The sequence below is a fragment of the Corvus kubaryi genome, unplaced genomic scaffold (genome assembly GCF_017639235.1).
Source record: "Corvus kubaryi isolate FWS band 111438036 unplaced genomic scaffold, C.kubaryi_AGA036_p1.0 37386, whole genome shotgun sequence".
Classification (NCBI taxonomy): Eukaryota; Metazoa; Chordata; class Aves; order Passeriformes; family Corvidae; genus Corvus; species Corvus kubaryi.
In genome coordinates this window covers 3348687-3370224 of record NW_024581128.1, presented here as the reverse complement: position 1 = coordinate 3370224, position 21538 = coordinate 3348687, and the positions used below count along the sequence as shown (strand labels likewise).

Here is a 21538-nt window from a genome sequence, read left to right as displayed (position 1 = left end):
CTGACTAAGAACTAACTAGCTAAGCATCCTCAATCCTTCAAAATGTTGTGTCAGCATGTGATATTCAGTGAGTCACAAGGCTAACTGTATCATGGCAGGTGCAGGGAGGAAAAAAGGTAAGTCTTATTTAAAATAAAATTGTGTTTGTCGTCAGAATTTCATGTTATCTTTATAGGTATTTAATAGTTATAATAAAGTAGGAGAAAATCTTGTAGGAAAGCAATTAAATGTGCCTTGTGTTTAACGGCAAAGGGTTTACTGAAGCCTTTCTGAGAATAAGTATGGGGTTGTTTTTCATTTCAGTTGATGCTGATGAGATAAAACGACTAGGAAAGAGATTTAAGAAGCTTGATTTGGACAACTCTGGTTCTCTGAGCGTGGAAGAGTTCATGTCTTTACCTGAATTGCAACAGAACCCGTTAGTACAGCGAGTAATAGATATATTTGACACAGATGGCAATGGAGAAGTGGATTTCAAAGGTAAGGCACAGTGTTTTGTGACAGGTGGTGGTACTTCAGAATTCCTGGAGCTTTAGAATTCATATTTTTCTTCATCAGAAAGAGGAAAGTTGAAGAAGATTTGTTAATGAAAATAAGGTGCTAATTCCTAGTGAAACTAAATACCAGTAAAACTAGTTTCTCTGGTGCATTAAGGCACTTCTGAGTGAAATGTTTAAAAGAGCAAATTGTTTAGTAATAGCTTTTAAGGTCATGTGACTGAGGACTACTCACTGAGTATCTCTTAAAGTACACCAATTTAGACTCTTCATTTTGATGCTGAGGAGAGACTGAAGAAAGCGGGGTAGGCTAAGTGGTGTGTTTCTGCATAAGTTGTATTTATCCAAATACCCAAATAAAATCTGTCCTTTGTTGGAGTATTCAGAAAATAGAAAGGAGCTCAGGTTTTTCTGTTGGTACTTCTTTTATGGGATTCTTTTTAGGTAGATCTTAGATTGACACTTGAAGAAAAAAAAATCCAAACAACCTAGAAGAGTCGATTTAGTACATTTCTGAAAATTTTAGACTGATTTTAAATATTCATGATTAAAAGGGCCAGCAGGTTATTATCTTCATTACTAGTTCATCTTTAAACAGTCTCTGACCCTTAGAAGTGATAATGTTTGTAACTTCTCTTCAAGTACTGCACTTGTACAAGTTCTGTTCAAATACAAAATACTTAGTATTTCTTGTTGCTTATGACTAGAGAAGGTGATGTGAAATGGATCAGGTGGATGTGTGTGCCTTGTAGAAGTTAAGATACAATTTCTGGTACTATTGGAGCAAATACACTACTAAATAGAGCTAAGAAATACTGATTTTTCTTGCATTTTTTTTTAAACTGGAGAAAGTACTTGAATTTTATGTATACTGACAGGCTGACATTTTAGATAAGGTATTAATATACAAGAGCTGCTAACCTTTGCAAAACCCCTTAAATTTCTGTAGGGATAGCTACAGTATAACCAGAATGTTGAGTTTTGATCGAAAGCAGTAATGGTTGCATGGAACTATTCAAAATTCCCTTGTAAAAAATAGGTAGTCATGAACAATGAGGATCATGTTGTCTGTGATGTTGAGCTGTGATTAATACAGTTATCGAGGGCTGTTCCTCTTGGGAGGGAACAGGAAGTTGGCAAAATCAATTTTCTTTTATAGAAAAATACTATTTTGGTATTTCTTTAAAAGCAGTTTTCAGTTTCAATGCAATTCTTTAAATTGAGAACATTTGTAACATTGAGAGGAGTTGTACAATTAGAGTCCCAACTGGAGTAGCTTTAGTAAAGATCTTAGAGTTTTCTGTCAGGTTCTTGTGAAGGTCCAGCAACAAAATTACTTAAATCCTGGTGTGACCGTTTAGTGAGTGCTGCATTGGATTTGGGGTTCCTCCCACTGAAGAACGTTAAAATATCAAAGTACACAGACATTTATGTGTCACAAGGTAGGCAATATTTTAAAAATTTGAGGGTAATTTAGATTCTTCTTACAATTTCTAAAATTTTCTGAATGTTGACTTCTTTGTTTATTAAAAAATACACTTTCTTGTACATGTTTTCCTTGCATTAATTAGAATTCATAGAAGGAGTCTCCCAGTTCAGTGTCAAAGGAGATAAAGAACAGAAGTTGAGGTGTAAGTATTTTGATTTTTCCTTAACAAAAATTTTCTGATCCTCAAAAATATACTTTTGTAAGTTAAGAAATTGACAAATCCAGATTGTTGTAAAATGGAATGTAAAGTGGAAAATAATGAAAGTAGATTGTAAGCTTTTTGCACATTTTGTCATTTATTTGTGTGAAAATTTGTCAGCACTCTTTTCTGCTGGGAAGGTTGGAGGACGTTGGTTGCTTTCTGAAGAATTTCAGTTGCTTTCTGTTTTTTAAAAAAGTAAATTCATTTAAGAACAGCTTGCTGCATAGTTTGTGAACTTACAGGGCCTAAGAACAATACTCAATTCTTTGCTATTACAGTAGAAAAGCATTAAATTCTAGTTTCAGAACTGCATCTCCAGACTCAGGCTTTTGGACTAGAAAAGAGACAGGTTTGGTTATGGATGTAGCTTCCAATAACTAAGATTCAAATGTTTAAAAGTAAGTTCAGTCTTGATGCCAAGTTGTTTGCAGCAAAGTAACCAGATTTTGAGTCATCTGTTTCCTGGAAGATGTAATTTGTTTGCTGCCTGGGTGCCTTACTTGTGGTGGGGAAGACTTTCTTTTTTGGTGCTTATAGAATTCTCTTACTGCTGGTGCTAAGACATTTTCTAAAGTGAGTATATATTCTTTTCCAACCACAGTTGCTACTAAATGGTTGGTTTATTTATCTTTGATTTTTTTTTTTTTTTTTTTTTTTTTACTTCTGCAGTTGCTTTTCGCATTTATGATATGGACAAAGATGGTTATATCTCAAATGGAGAGCTCTTCCAGGTGCTGAAGATGATGGTTGGGAACAATCTCAAAGACACTCAGTTACAGCAAATTGTAGATAAAACCATAATTAATGCAGATAAGGATGGTGATGGAAGAATATCCTTTGAAGAATTCTGTGCTGTAAGTAACTTCTAAAGAAAACTTTTGTCATTTACAGAGAGAAAAAAATAGCCTCTCAAGTGCTGCTCTGGAAAAAGAGTAAACAGTTAAAAGGCACGTTTTAAGAACTTAGAACAGAATGCTTAAATGTAGCATTTAATGCTTGAAGGGGTTGATTTCAACCCATGTGGTATATTTATTTAATTAGTTGACAGCAAGTTTTAAATTCTTTTCTCAAAAAAAGTAAATGACACATTGAATCTTGAAACTTTGAAAATTGAAATAATGAGTGTTTACGCATCAACTTTTAAACAGTATATTAAGGAAGATACACTTGATAGCATGGTTTGGGCATTGCTTTATTTTCCCTAATCTTTGAATTTACAAGTTCAGTTCAAACATAACTTGTTCATACTCAAAAAAATATGTGAATTCTAAAAAAAAGAAGGCGGGGGGGAGGGTGGGTGGTGGAAATCTGCCATCCCGCCAACTACTAAAGTGAAAAGGTTCTATTGTTTGCATTTCGGGGATTTTTTTTTTTTTTAAGTTTAATTATTTTTGTGACATCATGTAAAAAAAACTTCATCTGCAAAGGAGTCAGAGCTACAGCCTGCAAATGCCTGGATTTAGTGCATTACTTGTTTATTTCTTGCACTGGGCTGTCATCTTTGCCATCCATCAAATGTGATGTTGCATCTTCTTTTGTCCTTGGGCTTCTGCCCAGGTTTCCTGTCATGTGCTACTGATGGATTTTCCTTTTCCTTTCTTTTAATTTCTTAAGTTTTTGTTGACCTCCTGACAGGACACTTTCCAGTTCTAAAACCTTTTACCCTTTTTCTTGCATTTTACCCTCTCTGAACCTTGTCCTGTGCATCTACAAAAATGCTTTTTCATTTGTTGTCTTTGGCAAATACCATTTGGCCATTGAATTTTGTTCCTGCATTATCAAACGCTCCTCTGTACATGGCAGCTTTCCTTTGCCTTCTGTTCTGCATGGATCACACACCTGTGAACACTGGTAATTCTTTTCTGGGTGTGTGCAGTTCTGTATGAAATCCTGCTGCTGTTCCTAAGGCCCTTTCCTTCTCCTGGGAAGGTTCACAGTTTTACAGGGTGGTTTCGAAGTCACCATTTTATTTAACGTGCACAAATATACTGCAAGGCCATAATAAGAGATGGAGAGGAATGCCAAAATTGTGTTATTTGCACTGGTTTTCAGGCCCTTGAGTGTGTAATTGTACTAATATTGAACTACCTTGGTTTGTACATAATTAATTTTATCTCTCACAGTACTTGTAAAACGTAAATCAGTTTGGAGGGAAGGTACTGCCTTTATTTTATGGTTGACCTCGATGCATCTATTGAATGTGTTCTTTGTACCTTGCTAACTTTCAGTTCTCATCTTTCTGAACCTTATTTTTCTCCCAGGTTGTAGGAGGCCTAGATATCCACAAAAAGATGGTCGTAGATGTGTGACTCTGTAGGGCACCACCCAACACTTTTGCTTTCTTCTCCATCTCTGAAGATCTGCTCCAGACGTCCAGCAATGCTCTCTGTGTATTTAAATGGAAGTATTTTTCTCTGTGAAGCCACATTTTCCAACATGAGCCTCATGAAGCCAACTAAGTGTTATTGAACTTTTATTCTCTCAATAACTCAGTGTAGCACTTTAAAGTCTGAAGGACAGCAAATATGGAAAGAGCATATCAGTGTGGCGGAGAAAGGGAAGGGGTTGGCTTTTTAATTTATTTTTCTTCATCTTTTATAACAAGGAAATATCTATCTATATATATGTGTGTGTGTATTTATATATAGATATATATGTAGCTTTCTATATGTAGTAGCTAGGTGGGCTTTAATTTAATATACTTGATTCAGAAACAAAACTAGAGTACAAAGTGCCAAGCAGAATATTAACAGTTCAATATATGGATATACATCCTTACTTTTATTTCACACAGTTTTATATATATAGTAGAAGAATGTAAAATTTTAACTGGGTCTTAGGTCAACTCTTTTCCTTTCCTGTGACTGTTCAGATGTTTCTATATATTGAATGGCTGACAAAGCATTGCTTCTTATTAAATCACCTTAATTACTTTTTTTTTGTAACACGGGAGACTAAATTTATTTATACCTGTTAATATATTACCAGGGACTGTGTCTCTTTGCTAAATAACTTAGTACAGTTCTACTTGATATGAGAATATAGTTTAATGCTACTGCCAAGAACTAGTCCTCCTGTGCATATAGTGACTGCGGAATGCTTTGATGGCTGTTAGATTCTGTCACCCAGGAACTGGGAGCATTTACAGCTGTCCTGAAGCCAAGACAACTCTGCTGTTCTGGGTTCAGTTTAGATACAGCTGCTTAAGGTGGTAGACGCATTCATGATTTTCTCTTGTGCTTAGCTTAATGAAATTAGGATCAACATAACTGTGCAGAATTCCCATCTACTTATTTTATACAGTACTTAAGATTATAAAATGTTCTTGCCACTTAAATTCTGTTGTTTCAACCATGATAGTTTTCCCCCCTGCATTTAAAAAATACTACAGGTAGCTAAATAACTGGTAATATTTTATATATATATGTATATATGATTCATACAGGGGGGAAATCTTGTTAACCTATGCCATAGAGGAGGAAAACTTCACACTATCTAAATTTATACCTCTTGTGGTTCTCCAGTTCTTTTCCTGGAGAATTTTTTTTTCTTTTCTAGATTTGTCCATATCATAATTTGTAATGGAAGGTAACTTGATATATTTGTGTGATATAAAAGTAGCGAGCCATGTTTTACAACTTTATATCATCCCTTCCCTTTTCTGCAGTGGTACTATTGGCTGGAAGAAAAACATTTGCTAGATTTTTTAGGACAGTACATCTTTCCTGTATAGTAGTTTTTCTATTTAAAAAAAATTGTTTTATAATGAGCAGTGGAAAGTGCAGGTTGTCTGAACCTCTTCAATTGAGCACCTGTCTGCCATAGCTGTTCCTTCAACTGAGTGCTGCACATCATGGGCTCTGTCTGTGAGAGAGAAATCCAGGTGCTTAGTGTCCTTGCATGACATGAAGTTTTGCATGTAGATCAATTTGAAATGTTCCTCTTGTTTACATAATTTGCATAATTAAAAAGATAATGTTGCCAAACTTTGGTAAATGTTAATGTTCAAAACAAAAATCTCCACTACATGTAACTTTTTTCTTCCTCTGGATCAGTACGTGGTTTATAATCCCAGCCAGTGGTTGCATCTGTTCCAGTGTCAACTGCCATGTGCTCTGCTTCAAGGGGGAATTAGTCTTTTGTGAATTTTTTGTACATAAGTATTTGTTACAAACATTTTAGCAAATGCTTTCAGTTTTTCTTGCTTGTGCATATCTCGGCTGGCATTATAGAAATTAGTGCTAATGTTATTTCCTTAGGGGGACTGGAAGGGGAGGGATGAGGTTTTTTTTTTTTTTAGTTTGTGTGGGGAAAAATGATTTATGTTGAATGTTTAGTTTCTCCTCTGCATGCTACATCATATGTTGTGGGAACTATAAGAATCTTCATACTGTATGAATACAAAATAAAATATTTGAACCTTGACTGGGGTGCTCAGTACCTTTCCTGTTCACCTTAAAGTAGCTCTGCACCTTGCTCTGAAGAAAACTTGTTCATATTTCTTTGTCCACTCCTTGATTATTAAGATGTACTGAAAAACTACAGGGTGCAGTCTGCTGAAAACTTCGGAATTTATTTCAGTGTTTCAAGACATGTTGAGGTCCTTCAAAGGCACATCTGGTTCTCTTTGCCAAATGTTCAAAGTAGATAACATACTTTGTTTGAAATCCCTGTGGAAAGTGGTTTAAAAAACAAACCAACACACCTTAACATTAATGTAGGTGGAGAATGAAAGGCAGTTCCTTTCTCAGGAAAAGGTCTGAGGCTTGTGCTGATGACACCAGCCCTCCGTGCCGCAGGTATGCCCTTCACAGCAGCTCTGCGCTGTGCTCTTTGGGGGTGCAGGTGTTTGGACCTTCTGGGTGCTGCCCTCTCCCTTCTGCTGCTTTGGGTCAGTGTTGGTATGCACCTGATTTCGGATAAACATTAATTTTGTGTGCTCTTGCCTCACTCTCCCGTATCTTTCAAGCTAATTGAAATAAATTACATAAGCAGCCAATGAACAGAAAACATAAGTGATCAGGTGTGTGCACCTGGAGCTGCTCAGAATGGGCATGCTGACCCCTGGATAGCTCACACTGCTAAACAATGTGTGTTTAGGTAACTCAGCAAGTCTTAAAATCTGTTGACAACTGAAGGCTTCAATCAATTTGGCTGCAGTGATAATCCCATACTGTGAAGTACTGCTCTGGAAACTTGGACACTGACCTAAATGCTTACTCAATTTCCATGTGTTTGATAATCTCATTTCAATTTTTCTTTTCGTTCCCAAGCCTGAACTGAATTATTTTGCAAGACACTTCACAGAAGGTTGGCTGGCAGGTTTAGGAGGGCCCATTTTTAAATCATACTGGGAACTGGTCTTTGCAATTTCTCCCCCTACTTTTGTTGCATTATGCTACTTATGTAGCGTTTTAAGGAGGACACACAGGTCCTTACACTGGAAAGTGTACTCTGGTACACTGGAAAGTACTTAATCTGGTGGCTCTTGGCTTTGCTAGGCTGTCCTTACAGATCATTTTTAGGAATTAAGGAATCTATACATGTGCAGATTCAGGATTCAGTGCAAATACGTTATTTACCTCTTCAGCTTCCTTTTTTCATGTGATGCATTGTTCCAGCAGCAGCAGAGACTCAGTGGACAACCTGCTATTGAACTCTCTATTCCAGTTGAATCCTCCTTTCTTCAGGAAGATACTAAACCATGATGTGTGGTTACAAATGCTTAGCTCTGCCAGTTCCTTCAGACTCAAAACATTAAACACCAAGGCTTTCTGAAGAAGCAGCCTCTTAAGTCTGATGTTCAGAAAATCCGTAACGAAGCAGGTTTTTGCTTGAGACTGTTCAAGTAAAATCATGTACTTTTGATATAGACGCAATTTAAAATACCTTTTAATGACTAGACAGAAACATTAGGTATGTTCAGATCAGACCACATGTCCAAAGGCAGTCAGACTGCAGAAACAGTCCTGGTTTTCTTCTGGGCTTCCAGATCTACCAGAAAACTGATGGCTTCTGTAGCTCTGGGCTTCTTGTGTGTCCAGGAACCTGGACTTCCAGCCCTAGTCCTTGGTGGTGCAGCTCAGAACCTCTCAGCTGCTCTGCTGGCCACTGCCCTAATATTGCCATAAACTTTGGATGGAGGACTTCCTGCAGAAGAAGGCACAAATCCAGTCAGCAAATGAGATAATCTGTCACAAAAACGGATGTGCTGCACTCAAACCTATGTTAAAAGTGGAGGACTGAGCCAAAGGATGAGAAGGATAGTCAAGGTCAGTCACCCTGTCTTACTGCAAGTGCAGAGTTGAACTTCTGCTTTCAGAGTGGATTGCCCTCTTGGCTTTCAAGACCCCTTAGGGAATGCTGTAACTAAATAAAAAAGCAGAACATCTTTCTGCAATGTGGCGAGTTTCGGAGCCAGAAAGCAAGTCCTGGATTCTGTGCTTCTCTAAATTTTTACCTTAAGAGCAACAAGCCAACTGCTAGCAAGCTACTTGCTCCAAATGTAGGTGTGGACAGGCCAGGGAAGATGGTGAGAGCCACAAAGCAGTTTCTCAAACTGCAAGATCTGTATGTAGTTAAGATTAGATAAAAGGACTTACCTAAAATTAGATTGCAAATTGCTGTTCGTGCCATTTTAATGTTCTGAAAAGATCCCAAAATATGAACTTTTCTGTAAAAAGCAAAGTAGCAGTAGTTAACGGAAAGCAATTTAGGAGATTACAGTTAATAGAGAGTTGGAGGTTAGAGATGAATGTGGAATTTCATATAGGTGTACTAGTTTCTTTTCTACACTTGTAAACAAAACCCAACCGAAACCCACAAAACCTACAATGTAAGACCTGTGCTCTTCTAAATCCTTTTAAAATAGATGTTACCATTTGCAAATTTAACAGTGTAGCAGCTTCAGGAGGAAAATATTGATGGATTGGTGAGTTCAACTTCCGATTCTTCATAAGAAGAATTCTTATGCTATGGGGAATGACTGAATTCTACGTGTGCTGGTGACACTGTCATTCTCATAACAGAAGGTCAAATAACTTGTGTTCACTAAAATATTCTCCTAAATATTTCTTCTTACTACTACTCTACAACAGTTTCATAAAATTCAAGTTATCTTTGTTCCTGGCAGAGGGCATGGATTAGCTGAGGGGTTGTGCTTTGCCTAGGAGGAAGTCAGTCTGTACTTACGCGTCAGCAAGAACGATGCGTGTCCTGGTTACATTTTCTATGGTGAATTTGGTTTTTCCGCCTTTCCCTGCTATTCTCCCTATTGCTCTTGACAGGTGATCTCCTTTCAAAGGTTTGACTGAAATGAGAATAGCATGTCCAGGGTAACAGCAGTGATGTGTATCCCCGTTAGTGCTTCCCTTGGTCAAGTTGCTGGAAACAACTCAAGCCAAGTATTTCGAAAGCAACTTCACTGGTCAACACAGACCTGTCTGGATTTCAGCTTTTTTTAACTAGTAGTGCACACTGCATCCAGTGCTGACCTAGGGCTTCTGGCATCCGAAAGTCTCCTTCAGAACTGCAGAGGAAGGCACTGCACTTCATGTTGGTGGAGTCAAAGTGCACAAAGTTAACACTGGTAGAAATAAAGTAGATCAGGTTTAGATCCTGCTCTACAGGGGACTACAAGGAGTGCCAGTACTACATAAAATTAGATGTTTCTGGCTTTCCTGATCCTTGAGGGCAAGTGATACAAGTGGAGCAGGGGGAAAGAAGAAAAACCCCATACTTGCAGGATGCACATGTGACTTCTTGAATGCTGCAGCAGAAAATACTCACCATCTGTAACTTCAAATGACTCTAGAAAAAGATCGTCTAATCTGATGAGAGCAAGAGCATCCTAAAAGAGCAGGAGATGTGTTATCAGCAAAGTTATTTTGTTCCAGTACCACACAGTTGAAAGCTGCTGTTCTCTTTATACATATAACCTATCAAATAATAGCTGAAGTTAAATCCACATTTTTCAGCAGCAGTGTAAGTATTTCCATCTAGAAAACCCTACACAGCTTGGATGCCCCTGCATTCAGCCCTGCCTCCCCAGTGCTAGTGAATCCAGTACATGTCTAGAGCAAGGAGCAGCCCCTACAACACTGCAAAAAGTGGGTTTGTTTTCTCCAATAGGCCCAGTCCTACTTAGTATCTACTGATGATCTGGATGAGGGGATTGAGTCCACCTTTAGCAAATTTGTGGATGACACCAAGCTGGGTGCAAGTGTTGATTTGCTGGAGGGTAGGAGGGCTCTGCAGAGGGACTGGGACAGGCTCAATAGATGGATCAAATCCAATGATAGGAGGTTTAGTAAGTCCAGTTGCTGGGTCCTCCACTTTGGCTGCAACAACCCCCTGCAGCTCTACAGGCTGGGGACAGAATGGCTGGACAGAGGCCAAACAGAAAGGATCTGAGGGTGCTGGTCGACAGCTGACTGAACACGAACTAGCAGTGTGCCCACTTGGCCAAGAAAGCCAATGGCATTCTGGCCTGCATCAGGAACAGTGTGGCCAGCAGGACTGGGGAAGTCATTCTTCTGTACTTGGCACTGGTTAGCCACACCTTGAATACTGTGTCCAGTACTGTTTTGGGAACCCCAATTTAAGAAAGACTTTCAGATGCTCAAATGCATCCAGAGAAGGGCAACAAGGCTGATGAAGGGTCTGGAACAAAAGTCCTATGAGAGTGGAGGGGCTCAGCCTGAAGAAAAGGAGGCTCAGGGGAGATCTTATCACTCACTACAACTGGCTGAAAGGAGGGCGTAGCCAGGTGGGGGTCAGTCTCTTCTCCCAGGCAACCAGTGACAGGATAAGAGGACGAAGTCTTAAGCTGCGCCAGGCAAAGTTTAGGCTGGATATTAGGAAGAAGTTCTTCACAGAAAGAGTGATAGGGCACTGGAATGGGCTACCCAGGGAGGCGGTGGAGTCACCATCCCTGGAGGTGTTTTTTTAAAAAAGGACTGGATGTGGCACTCAGTACCATGGTTTAGTTGATGAAGTCATAGGTTGGACTTGATCTCAAAGGTCTTTTCCAACCTAGTTAATTCTGTGATTCCATGAGTTTTGCACAGACTGGGGGTTATTGGCTTGAGCTTAAGCAAAATGAACAGTCTCCACCTGTGCAGAGTACCTCACAGAGAGATTATTGCTTTATGCTTGTCTCACACAACCTATGTCCTCTGTTTCATAATTTTAATTATGTGCTTTTTTATCCAGCATTATCTTAAGAAATTGGATGTCTACTCCAGTCACAATTTCAAACATTAATTTCTAGAAAACCACCTCAGGATTTTTCTTTATTTATTTCTTACTGTAATTTGCAGAAAGGTCAGGGACAGGTCAGCAAACTGGAGCAATCTCACCATCTGGTTGTTGGGAGACTCACCTCTACTTGAAACCCAAGTATAAAGGCTTTCACAAAATCAGCTGCTTTCGTCAGAGCACTGAGATCCTTTGTCTCTTGACAAGTCTGCAAGACAAGAAGTTATGTTTGCAAATTAAGACCAGGCAAGTTAGGAGCAGGACTTGAAGATCAGCCTTTGCTTGGAGGGGAGAGAAGAAAGAAGCTGCTGAAAATCCACACCACCACTGACTGAGGAAAACCCTTTTGGTGGAGAAAACCCAAAACCAACACAAACTAAACTGCAACAGCAAAAAGCAGAAAAAAGAGAAGGATGATGATGGCAGGAGAGTTATTCTAATGACAGATAGATACCTTAACAGGTGAATGAAACTCATTTCAAAGTTTTAGATTCATGATGGATATGGGCAAAATGAAATCAGCTTGATGAAGAAAAAAACTACCTTGCTTTTCACCAGACATCATTTCATATCAAAAAGTGGTTTTAAAATCCCAGGGTTTTCTCCTGCACAGTTATTGAGTGAAACTGCAGGAGTTTCTGCTCCTCCCTACCTTTCCCCTGAAGTTATTTTTAGGAAGTGTAAATAAGGGATAATTCTATCACCTTTCCTCCAGTTCCTGCCATCAAACTTGTGATAACATTTCATGGTTAGGAAGCAGAATTCCTGTTGTTGTCTGTATTTTCACTATTACATTGGAAGATTTCATGTCAACGTTGCTAATACAGTAAGTTTTATGTCAAAACTTTGGATATGCTCTTAAAAACTCCTAGTGTGAACATTCCTCAGGAGGAATAAGGATAAAGAATGAGCATCTACAAGATTTACAGGTTTATACTGGTGTCTGTGCCCTAAGGTATTCCAGTGCAACCCACTGAAGAAAAATCACATGCTATTAAACTATGAGCCCTTATCATCTGCCACAAAGAATGACACTGGAAGATTCAGTGCCCCCTTAAAAGATACTGTTCTCTGTCAGGTAAGTTTGTGGTAGCCTTAAATAGCTGGAAAATACTGAATTACAAAATCATATCTAAGACATGGATAAAAATTCTTCCTTAATGCTACAGTACATAATTTTTTCCTACAAAAATTGAACACCGCCCCAGCTTCTGCTGGCTCCTTCTGGAACAGATTTGTATTTTTGGGTTTTACTTGCAGTAACTACTTGTTCTAAGCAATAATTGCTAGATTACACCACACAGTTTCCATTTTTCCAAGCATTATATAAGATTTATGACTTCTCTAGTTTTTAATCTGTGGACCAAGAACACCCATGAGAAGGCCCTGCTTTTCAGGAGGCAGAATCATAGAATGGTAAGGGGTTGGAGTGGAGTGGACTGTAAGATCATCTAGTCCCAACCCCCCTGCCACGGGCAGGAACACCTCTCACTAAACCAGGCTGCTCAAGGCCTTATCCAGCTCGGCTTTGAACACTACCAGGGTTGGGGCATCCCTGGGCAACCAGTGTCTCACCACTCTCACAGTAAAAAATTCTTCCTAACATCCAAACGAAACTTCTCTTTCACGTTGTATACATTACTCCTTATCCTGCCTCTACAGTTCCTGACAAAGAGCCCCTCTCCGGCTTCCTTGGAGGCCCCTTCAGATACTGGAAGGTGCTATAAGGTCTGCACACAACCTTCTCTTCCAGTTAACGGGGAAGGCAATAGGAGTTGCTCCCCTTACCTTGATCTCAACATTTCTCGTTTTCAAGTTGAACCTGATTTGAAGCTGCAGATGCTCCACGATGGGCGTGAATATCTTCATCCAGTTCTCCTTAAGCGGCGTGTACCTGTTGGCCGGCACAGGGATCTTCCTCAGCTCGCCTTTCCCAACCTGCCGGGAGCGAGAGACAGGCAGGCCGTGAGGCGGGGGACGGCGGAGAACCGGGGGAGCGGCATTTCCCCGGCGCCCCGCGTACCCCGAGCGCCTCGGCGGTCAGGGGCGGGAACGCCGGCCGCTTGCTGGGCCGCGGCTCCGTCGTGTCCATGGCAGCTCCCGCCGCCGGCTCCTCGCCGCCCGCCCGCCGCTTCCTCCGGCTCCGCCGGGACGCGACGCTGGTGAAGCCGCCGTCTGCTGCCGCCTCGGTCTCCATGTCCGCCGCGGAACACACGTGGTGCCGCTGCCGCCGGAAGGGGCTGGCGAGCGCTTCCTCCGCATCCGCCGGGGCCGGAGCGGGGCGGGATGTCGGTGGCGGCGGGTCCGGAGCGGCCGCAGGTGGTGTCGCACGTCCAGCAGGCGCTGAGCTACACCGTGTTCGATTGCAAGTGGGTGCCCCGGAGCGCCCGCCTGCTGTGCCTGGGCAGCGCCGCCCGCGGTACCGGCCTCGTCCAGCTGTACGAGCTGCACGGAGCCCGTCTGGAGCTGCTGCGAGAGGTGAGCGCGGTCCCCTCGGGAACGGCTGCCAGGACGCTTGTCCAGAACCCGGGGATAAAAAACAGGGGCTGATTTGCATGTTAAATGTGCTGATTCAGTGATACCCTGTCGGTTTATGATAACTGGTGACCTTATCGCTTTCCACAACTCCCTGAAAGGTTGTAGCCAGGTAGGAGTCTGTCTCTTTTCCCAGGCAAGACTTAAGCTGCACAGACTTAAGCTACACCAGGGGAGGTTTAGATTCGACATTAGGAAGAATTTCCTCACAAAAGGGTTTATTAGACATTGGAATGGGCTGCCCAGGGATGTGGTGGAGTCGCCGTCCCTGTAGATGTTTAAGGAAAGACTGGATGTGGCTCTCAGTGCCATGGTCTGCTTGACGTGGTGGTGTCTGGTCATAGCTTGGACTCAATGATCTCGGAGGTCTTTTTCAACCTAATTGAGTCTGTGATTCTGTGGTTGTTTACTGCCGTGTTTCCTGCGTTGTTCGTGGGTTGCGTTATGGGTTTCTGGTTTCTGCCTGTGTTTGGCTTTTTTGGGTGTTTTTTCATTTGTTTGTTTGGGGTTTTTTTTTTGGTTGGTTGGTTATTTGCTTTTTTGTTTGGTTGGTTTTTTCTCTCAGACTGACCTTTGAGTGTTTGCTTGTTCTGAGGCGCAGCAGTTCCTCAGGTTCATAAGGCCCCACTAGGCTACAAACCTTTAAGACCAGTAAACTGGACCCTCTGCTTTTCTATGCACAAGGACTAAATTCAAAGCGTAGCTTGCTTTTGATAGCATTTTGATAGTATTTTGCACCAAATATCCCACGTGTGTTTTGCTGACACCTGCTCCTGTACACTCCTAAGAACTGCGTGGTCTGTGGGTGTTTTTGCCTTTTCCATGTGCTGACACAGACATTTCCTTTATTTAAAAGATCGAAAAGCCCAAACCTATAAAATGTGGAACTTTTGGTGCTACATCTCTGCAGCAAAGATATTTAGCTACGGGAGATTTTGATGGAAACCTTAACATATGGTAAGCACAGATATTCTCTGGGAGCTTTTTCACCTAATGTTGTGCGTGTCTGTCTGAACAGAGGCTTCTGTATGTGGCTTTTACATGAGATGCTCTCCATGCTGCCTGTGGTTGAGACCCAGTGCAAGCTTTGCTGGCTACTGTATTTGGACCATGCCTGTTTTGTAGAAACAACACAAAATTTCTGCACAGTGTTTAATTCAGTGCTGCTTCACTCTCATCTTCTGTGTGCAGCTACAAAAAACTGTTAAAAGTTCTGTGAAGTTGTCCTCTGAAAATAAGCTTTTGAATGGATGCATGAGTACAAACAAGAGGTTGTGTTCAACCTAAATTTCATGTCTAGATTAAATACATATTTTTCATCTTGAAGTTTCAAATGTTTCCTTTAGGTCCCTGAATTATTTGAGTAATTAATTTCTAGGTAAATTGATTATCAAATAAAGTAGTAGTGTCAAAAGGGGACTGTTTATTATCATTGTTATTATATCAAGGAACCTGTGTCAAGGAACTACAGGTTCTTGTTGGAATAGCAAGAATGAGATGGAACAGTTGCTAGTTGAAATGTAAAATAAAATTCTGAAGGATTCTTGAAGAATGGGAATCAGTGGGAAAGAACCATGAAACTCATGGCTGAATACAATATTCACCTGAAGTTAAAGAGCAGTAGTCAGAGCTAGGTGGGGATCAATGAATCAAGTTATTTTATAATAATTATAGACTTACTGAAAGTAAAGCTAATTGGAGTATTTTGATCTGTGGTGTGATTAATTTTTGAGCCCAGCATAAAAACTGGGTCTGAGCTGTTGCTGTGGTGAATCCCACAACTGCCTTTACAAACAGGGAGGGCCAGAACAGAGCAAAACCTTTCAGAACAGTCCAAAGCAGTAGCCAAAGAAGGAATCCAACAAAGACTCATGGTTCTTAGTGGTGACATCCATATTTGTTCTCACCGTTAATCTGAGCTTTTATGATTTGTGCTCAAGTTTCCTTTCATTTTTATACAAATCCTGAGTGTCAAGGAAAAATGCCATGTTTTCTGTTCTTTTGTTTTCTTGCCTAGGAATTTAGAAGCTCCTGAAATACCAGTGTATTCTGTGAAAGGTCATAAGGAAATCATAAACAGTATAGATGGTGTAGGTGGCTTAGGAATTGGGGAAGGTGCACCAGAAATTGTGACTGGCAGTCGAGATGGTGAGTTAGTGAACTCTGCAAGTCTTTCCAGTTCCTCTGAGCCTGCAAGCTCTTGATGGCAGGGCACAGTCTGCCATCCGAACTAGTTACAAGCTGTTGCAACTAGTTCTTTGTACACTGTCTTTTGAACCTTGCTTGGGACCGATTTTCTCTAATTCTTCTAGAAGCCACAGATAAGCAAAAGGTACTGTTTGTCACTGGGCATGAGACAGAAGGAATACAAAGCAGAATAAATGCAAAATATCAGCTAGAGAAAATACATCATTGACAAATGCTTTTACTCTATTTCTGTTTGCTTTTGTGGTTCTTATATCCACAAAACAGAGTGAGGCTTTCTAGAATTGAAAGAGTTGCTCCTGTCTTTTGAATGGTTAGAATGAAAAGCAAAGGGTTTTTCTGGGAAGATGAACAAAATATGACAGCGTGTTCCTAACACAAAATCTATTGTCTTTCTTTCCCAGGAACTGTGAAGGTGTGGGACCCTAGGCAGAATGACACTCCTGTGGCTAATATGGAACCTGTACAGGGGGAGAGCAAAAGAGACTGCTGGACTGTGGCATTTGGTAATTGATCAGATTATGACCATTCCTCCATCTAATATGATTGTGCTTTGATGATTATCAATGTATTTCAGGATGTTATGGAATACTTTGTTTTGTATGGATGCATAATTAGCAGGTTTTGCTTTTCTACACTGTTAAATTTATGTGTGGTTTTTTTTTTCTTCAAAATAAGACAGGTTTTGGACTCAATCTTGATTTACCAAAATACGAATATCGACCTAATATCGATATCCAACTGAGACGGACAAAAACTCTCTAACAGTTTAGAGTTAGAAAGTGTATGTTTTATTTGGCGCCAGGCGCTGCGTGGGATAGCTCCCTAAGACTCAGGGCCCCAATCCAAGCAAACACGAGACTTTTTATTTCCACATATTATGAATATCCAAAATACAAATGCATATTCGTAACATTAACACCTCCCATTCTCCGCTTCATATGGAAATGAGCTTAAATGTCATAAAGCATGCATAGTGTGTGTCCTGAATGGAGTCGGTGGTCTTGAATTGGGTCAGTGGTCCCAAGAAAGATGAAGTAACTCATCTTCCTCATTTTGACCTTTTTGCCTTTTTGAACTTTAACAATCCTAATTACTTTAGTGACCTCTAAGTTTCCTCTTGCGTGACTTTTGAATGGGTTCCCACCAAGGGAGGAAATTGGTAATTGTCCTTGTTCCCTACACCAACTTATCAAAGTTTCTATTCCTCGTTCTAAGCACAGCTAAGCAAACATGCAAATGACAGATCATCAGTTAGTTGGCAATCAGTTACTAATATCTTAAAACCCATTTCAGGTCCAGCTCTCCTAACTATTTTAATTAATTCTCACTGGGCCCAAGTGCTTTCCTAATCTCAACACAGCTAGCCTATAACTAAAATCTTTATGTTTCTTCTAAATTTATGTTTCAATCTCTGATCACTTTTGGTCACCATTTGTAGTTGGACTCGATCATCTTGAAGGTCTTTTCCAACCTAAATGATTTGATGATTCTGTGGTTTCACAGATAAGCTGTGTAAGCTTTATTTTTGTGCGTGGGAATGTAAAAACAGTATATCCAGCTGTGTGGTCCTGAAGGAGTGTAAATGTTGTCATGTACAGGGAACACATCAGTGTTATAGTGTAGTTTCAACTACCAAGCATTAAGGTTTTAATTTAAGAGAAGACCCTTGAAGCTTAAGAGCTAATTAAAGAAAACAGCCATGCTTGATGTGAGATCTGCATTTTTCTTTGGAAAGAACAAGCTGCTTGTGTCCTACACAAGATTTTTCTAGACCCTTCAGGTTTGAAAACCATCTGGTTCACCAAATCTTAGTATCCCAACAGTAACTTTTTGTTGTTGTATAAATGTAAGTTGAAACTGCAGGCCTGGGACTTCTGAAATTTACAGACTTAAAGAGGTTTTATTTTTCTGATTAATTCTCTCTCTGTGTCCAGGCAATGCATACAATCAAGAGGAACGTGTCGTATGTGCTGGTTATGACAATGGGGACATTAAACTGTTTGACTTAAAGACCATGTCACTACGATGGGAGACCAACATTAAGAATGGGGTAAGAAAACCATAAAAGTATTTTTAATCCCAGCTCCTTTGTAGGATGGAAAAATTAAAAGGACTCTGTGTGAAACTTACCCAGAAGACATTTCTGCTGAGATTGTACCAAGGAATAATTTTTTTTAAGTTCAGCAAGTTGTACCCCTCACACTCTTGATCAGGACAGGATGGGTATTTTTCAGTGGATTTATGTTTTCAGATGAACTTGTTTATTTCCAATTTGGTGATGATGTCATTGTGGAAATAGCCAATGATTAATACATATTTACAAATCACAAAACACCCATTGTTTTAACAGTTGCTAAATTACAAGACTGAATTTACCTTTTTCTATTTCCAGGTTTGCAGTGTGGAGTTTGACAGAAAAGATATAAATATGAATAAGCTGGTGGCCACATCGCTTGAGGGAAAATTCCATGTTTTTGATATGAGAACTCAGCATCCAACCAAAGGTTTTGCTTCTGTTTCAGAGAAGGTATGGGGGGGACTGAGAATTTCTTAACAAGAGACAAACCTCCTAAATTCATGCTGTCAAATTACTACAGGTGTAGTACAAATAGGTAAGAAATGCCCAGGTTACTTTATAAAACTTTTCTTTTGGTTTTGTTTTGTTTTTTTGTTTAGTGAACAAAATCTGGTGATAATTCAAGAAAAGACACTTTTGTGGTGAAGTTCTTTAGGACTGCCGTTTTTTAGAAAAGGCTGAGTTTCAACTTAGTATCTCTTAGTATTTTCCATACTATCATTCAAAGCAGATAAGGTATTGGAGGTACTTTACTCTGAATCAAAGACTTTTTTTACTGAATAAAATAATAAATTTTATTTATTTATAAATAATTTTGTAATAAAATGTGAAAATAGCATTTGTTGGTCATTTAGTGCGTTTAAGCTTTTCCTTGTGGACATTTGCAGACAGATATGCATTAAGTCACAGGACATGTGTTGGGGTTTTTCCCTAACTGATTTCTGTTGCTGTATGATCTTGCTGTGCCCTGGATGAGGTTTGACTTGTTGACTATTTGTTGTGTTTGCACTGTGTTTGTAGTATATTCCCTTCCAGTAATGATTTTAAGAGATACAATACAGTGAATTAACCATCCACCATGAGAAGGCTGGGCTCTTTTCGTACAAGTGATCTGTGTTTTAAGATTCTGTGTCCTTTCCTATGAGGTTCATCCCCAAATGACTTCTGTATAATGCTGATTTCTTTTTATTAGGCACAAAAATCTACCATTTGGCAGGTTCGGCACCTGCCACAGAACAGAGATATATTTATGACAAGTGGAGGATCTGGGAGCCTTCATCTGTGGAAATAGTAAGTGATCACTTCTCCAGCCAGGAGTAAGAAATCAACCATTTAATGTTTTAAGAAAGAATCTTTCTGAAGATGATGAGTGGGGTCCTGCTTCCACCCTCAGAATATCTGGTTAAAATTATTGCTTACAAATGCAGTAGAAAGGTGATTTCAGTGTCAGTCCTTGATCTGGAATCTTGAATTAATCCCTAAGAGAATGTCACACCACAGGTGAATCTTGTCCTTGTTGTCTTAACATAAGGAAGATCTAATTATATCCCTGGTTAACAAGGTGATAAACGGAAAAAAACTGGTTTCTTAAAATTCTCATATGGTAGCAGTTCCATCTGAGAAGAAAATGGAAAGCCTTGGCTTTTAATGAGTCTTATGTCTACATCTTCTTACATTACATGGAAAAATACTTTAATTGTTCTAAATGCAATGAAGCTGGTGCCTTAAGCTTCAGAAGCATAGTTGTGATGAAGTTTTTCTGCTTGTGGCAAAAGCCAACCGGTTAAAAAATGAAGGGCAGAGGTGTCAGGATTTAAAATTTCGTACCTCCTTTTTTCTTTCATGAAATACCTACTAAAGGATGCAGTGTAGATATAGCTGGATATGATTATTCATTACTTTTAAGACATTTATTTGCCTTATCTATAGAGCAGCACATAAAGAGGATGATGATGTGTTTGTATCAATAAATTTCTAAGTATTTGTTTTTGGTTTACTTTTCTCATTGGCAGTGAGTACCCAGCCCAGCGCTTGAAGAAGGATTCGGAAGGATCTGAGATGGGGGTGGCAGGGTCTGTTAGTCTCTTGCAGAATGTGACACTGTCAACACAGCCCATCTCTAGCCTGGACTGGAGCCCTGACAAAAAGGGACTGTGTGTCTGTGGGGCCTTTGACCAAACTGTGAGGGTGCTGATAGTTACGAAGCTTAACAAAATTTGACAAGAAAACTACAATTTCTGATGAGAAAGCCGTATAGTTTGCAGTCTGTAAATATGGGAGGGGGAGCCCTTCTGTTTCTAATTTAATTTCTTCCTTAATAAAACTGGATTAAAGAAATAGAAGCCAGATCTTTCTATTGAAAGTTCAGATATGTGCAGTTAGAGTTGTTTGGCTGATTGTTCTGTGATGACTTGAAGTTGCCTGGGCACAAAATTTAACCTTCTAGAAATGTGAATTCACACTTAAAGTAAAATGTGCCTTTTTGTTAGCGCAGCTCTGTAATTTCAGAGTTCACTTGGGTTTGTGTTCAGTTTATTCATAGTGTAAATCTCGTCACACTTTTTAAATGGTTTGGCTTTCTTATATATAGCACTGTTCATGTGCATTCATGCAATGGGAATTACTGCAGCAACTTGCTGTGTTATGGGATGTATTAATTAGAATGGTTGTTAAAGTGACTTAGGATTCTTTAATGCAGTAGAGAAATGATAACAAAGGCTGAAATATTCAGGTTTATTGGAGTAAGGTTTTTATTGAAGATCATACTGAAATTAAACTATCGAGCAAAATGCACTGTTTTATTGTTTTAGTTGGGTTTCCTGTAAAGTTTATATGTTCAGTTGTTTTTATATCTGTTTTCAACTTGATATTCTACAAATAAAATTATATGTAGTGTTTTCTTAATATGAACAAAGTATATTATTCAAATATCCGGAGATTTAGAGAAGTAATGTATAAAAAAGCCTCACAGGCTATTAAACCCTAAACTTTGTGGAATGAAGAAATCCTTCATGCTTGTGTAGCAGAGGGTGGGCAGGAGGAACATTATAGTAGACCATAAATGCAGCGTGTCTGTAGAAGTCCTTGGTTTTAGTAGGTCACTGATACTCTCCTCTAGCTTGTCTACAAGCTTAGGTTCTTGTATCTCAGGTTTAGCAAGGGCCAGCAGGGATGAAAACACAGGCAATGTAGGCTAAATATTTTGTGGGTGACAAAGATTTATGAGATTCAGCTGTCTTCCCTAAGACTTGATGGTTTGCTTTCAAGTGTAA

The 21538-nt window shown here is 39.6% G+C and overlaps 3 protein-coding genes across 7 annotated transcripts in view; 2 read left to right on the top strand and 1 right to left on the bottom strand.

Annotated features, from left to right (window-relative positions):
- Positions 1 to 6613, top strand: part of PPP3R1 (protein phosphatase 3 regulatory subunit B, alpha) — a 39120-nt gene extending 32507 nt beyond the window's left edge. For 2 of the 3 annotated variants that reach the window (XM_042036673.1, XM_042036674.1), the window contains exons 3-6: positions 304 to 480; positions 2069 to 2128; positions 2858 to 3042; positions 4450 to 6613. In XM_042036673.1, coding sequence (XP_041892607.1) covers positions 304 to 480; positions 2069 to 2128; positions 2858 to 3042; positions 4450 to 4497 — 470 coding nt within the window. In that variant the 3' untranslated portion in view covers positions 4498 to 6613. The remainder of the gene's footprint in view (positions 1 to 303; positions 481 to 2068; positions 2129 to 2857; positions 3043 to 4449) is intronic. The other variant, XM_042036675.1, reaches the window with a different exon arrangement.
- Positions 6614 to 8058: 1445 nt separating this feature from the next.
- On the bottom strand, positions 8059 to 13680 carry PNO1 (partner of NOB1 homolog). Its single transcript, XM_042036671.1, has 7 exons — positions 13470 to 13680; positions 13235 to 13384; positions 11571 to 11654; positions 9977 to 10037; positions 9380 to 9497; positions 8791 to 8861; positions 8059 to 8338 (listed from the first exon to the last, which is right to left on the bottom strand). The coding sequence occupies exons 1-7, from the start codon at positions 13641 to 13643 to the stop codon at positions 8271 to 8273; spliced, it is 726 nt and encodes a 241-aa protein (XP_041892605.1). The 5' UTR covers positions 13644 to 13680; the 3' UTR covers positions 8059 to 8270.
- Positions 13681 to 13695: 15 nt separating this feature from the next.
- Positions 13696 to 21170, top strand: DNAAF10 (dynein axonemal assembly factor 10). Of its 3 annotated transcripts, XM_042036664.1 has the most exons (8): positions 13696 to 13924; positions 14838 to 14938; positions 15999 to 16129; positions 16591 to 16692; positions 18124 to 18239; positions 18582 to 18716; positions 19459 to 19556; positions 20279 to 21170. In XM_042036664.1, the coding sequence occupies exons 1-8, from the start codon at positions 13733 to 13735 to the stop codon at positions 20484 to 20486; spliced, it is 1083 nt and encodes a 360-aa protein (XP_041892598.1). In that variant the 5' UTR covers positions 13696 to 13732; the 3' UTR covers positions 20487 to 21170. The 3 variants fall into 3 exon arrangements, with proteins under 3 accessions (XP_041892598.1, XP_041892599.1, XP_041892600.1); XM_042036665.1 differs by lacking the exons at positions 14838 to 14938; positions 15999 to 16129 and having other exon boundaries at positions 13733 to 13924; XM_042036666.1 differs by lacking the exons at positions 13696 to 13924; positions 15999 to 16129 and having other exon boundaries at positions 14842 to 14938.
- Positions 21171 to 21538: the final 368 nt, after the last annotated feature.

Coding starts and splice junctions, on each gene's coding strand:
- PNO1 (XM_042036671.1), bottom strand. CDS start 13,643: ATGGAGACCGAGGCGGCAGCAGACGGCGGCTTCACCAGCGTCGCGTCC. Junction 11,655..13,234: donor CGAGAAATGTTGAGATCAAG/GTAAGGGGAGCA, acceptor CTTGTCTTGCAG/ACTTGTCAAGAGACAAAGGA. Junction 10,038..11,570: donor TACTTGGGTTTCAAGTAGAG/GTGAGTCTCCCA, acceptor CTGCTCTTTTAG/GATGCTCTTGCTCTCATCAG.
- DNAAF10 (XM_042036664.1), top strand. CDS start 13,733: ATGTCGGTGGCGGCGGGTCCGGAGCGGCCGCAGGTGGTGTCGCACGTC. Junction 16,693..18,123: donor CTGCTGGACTGTGGCATTTG/GTAATTGATCAG, acceptor CTCTGTGTCCAG/GCAATGCATACAATCAAGAG. Junction 18,240..18,581: donor AGACCAACATTAAGAATGGG/GTAAGAAAACCA, acceptor TTCTATTTCCAG/GTTTGCAGTGTGGAGTTTGA.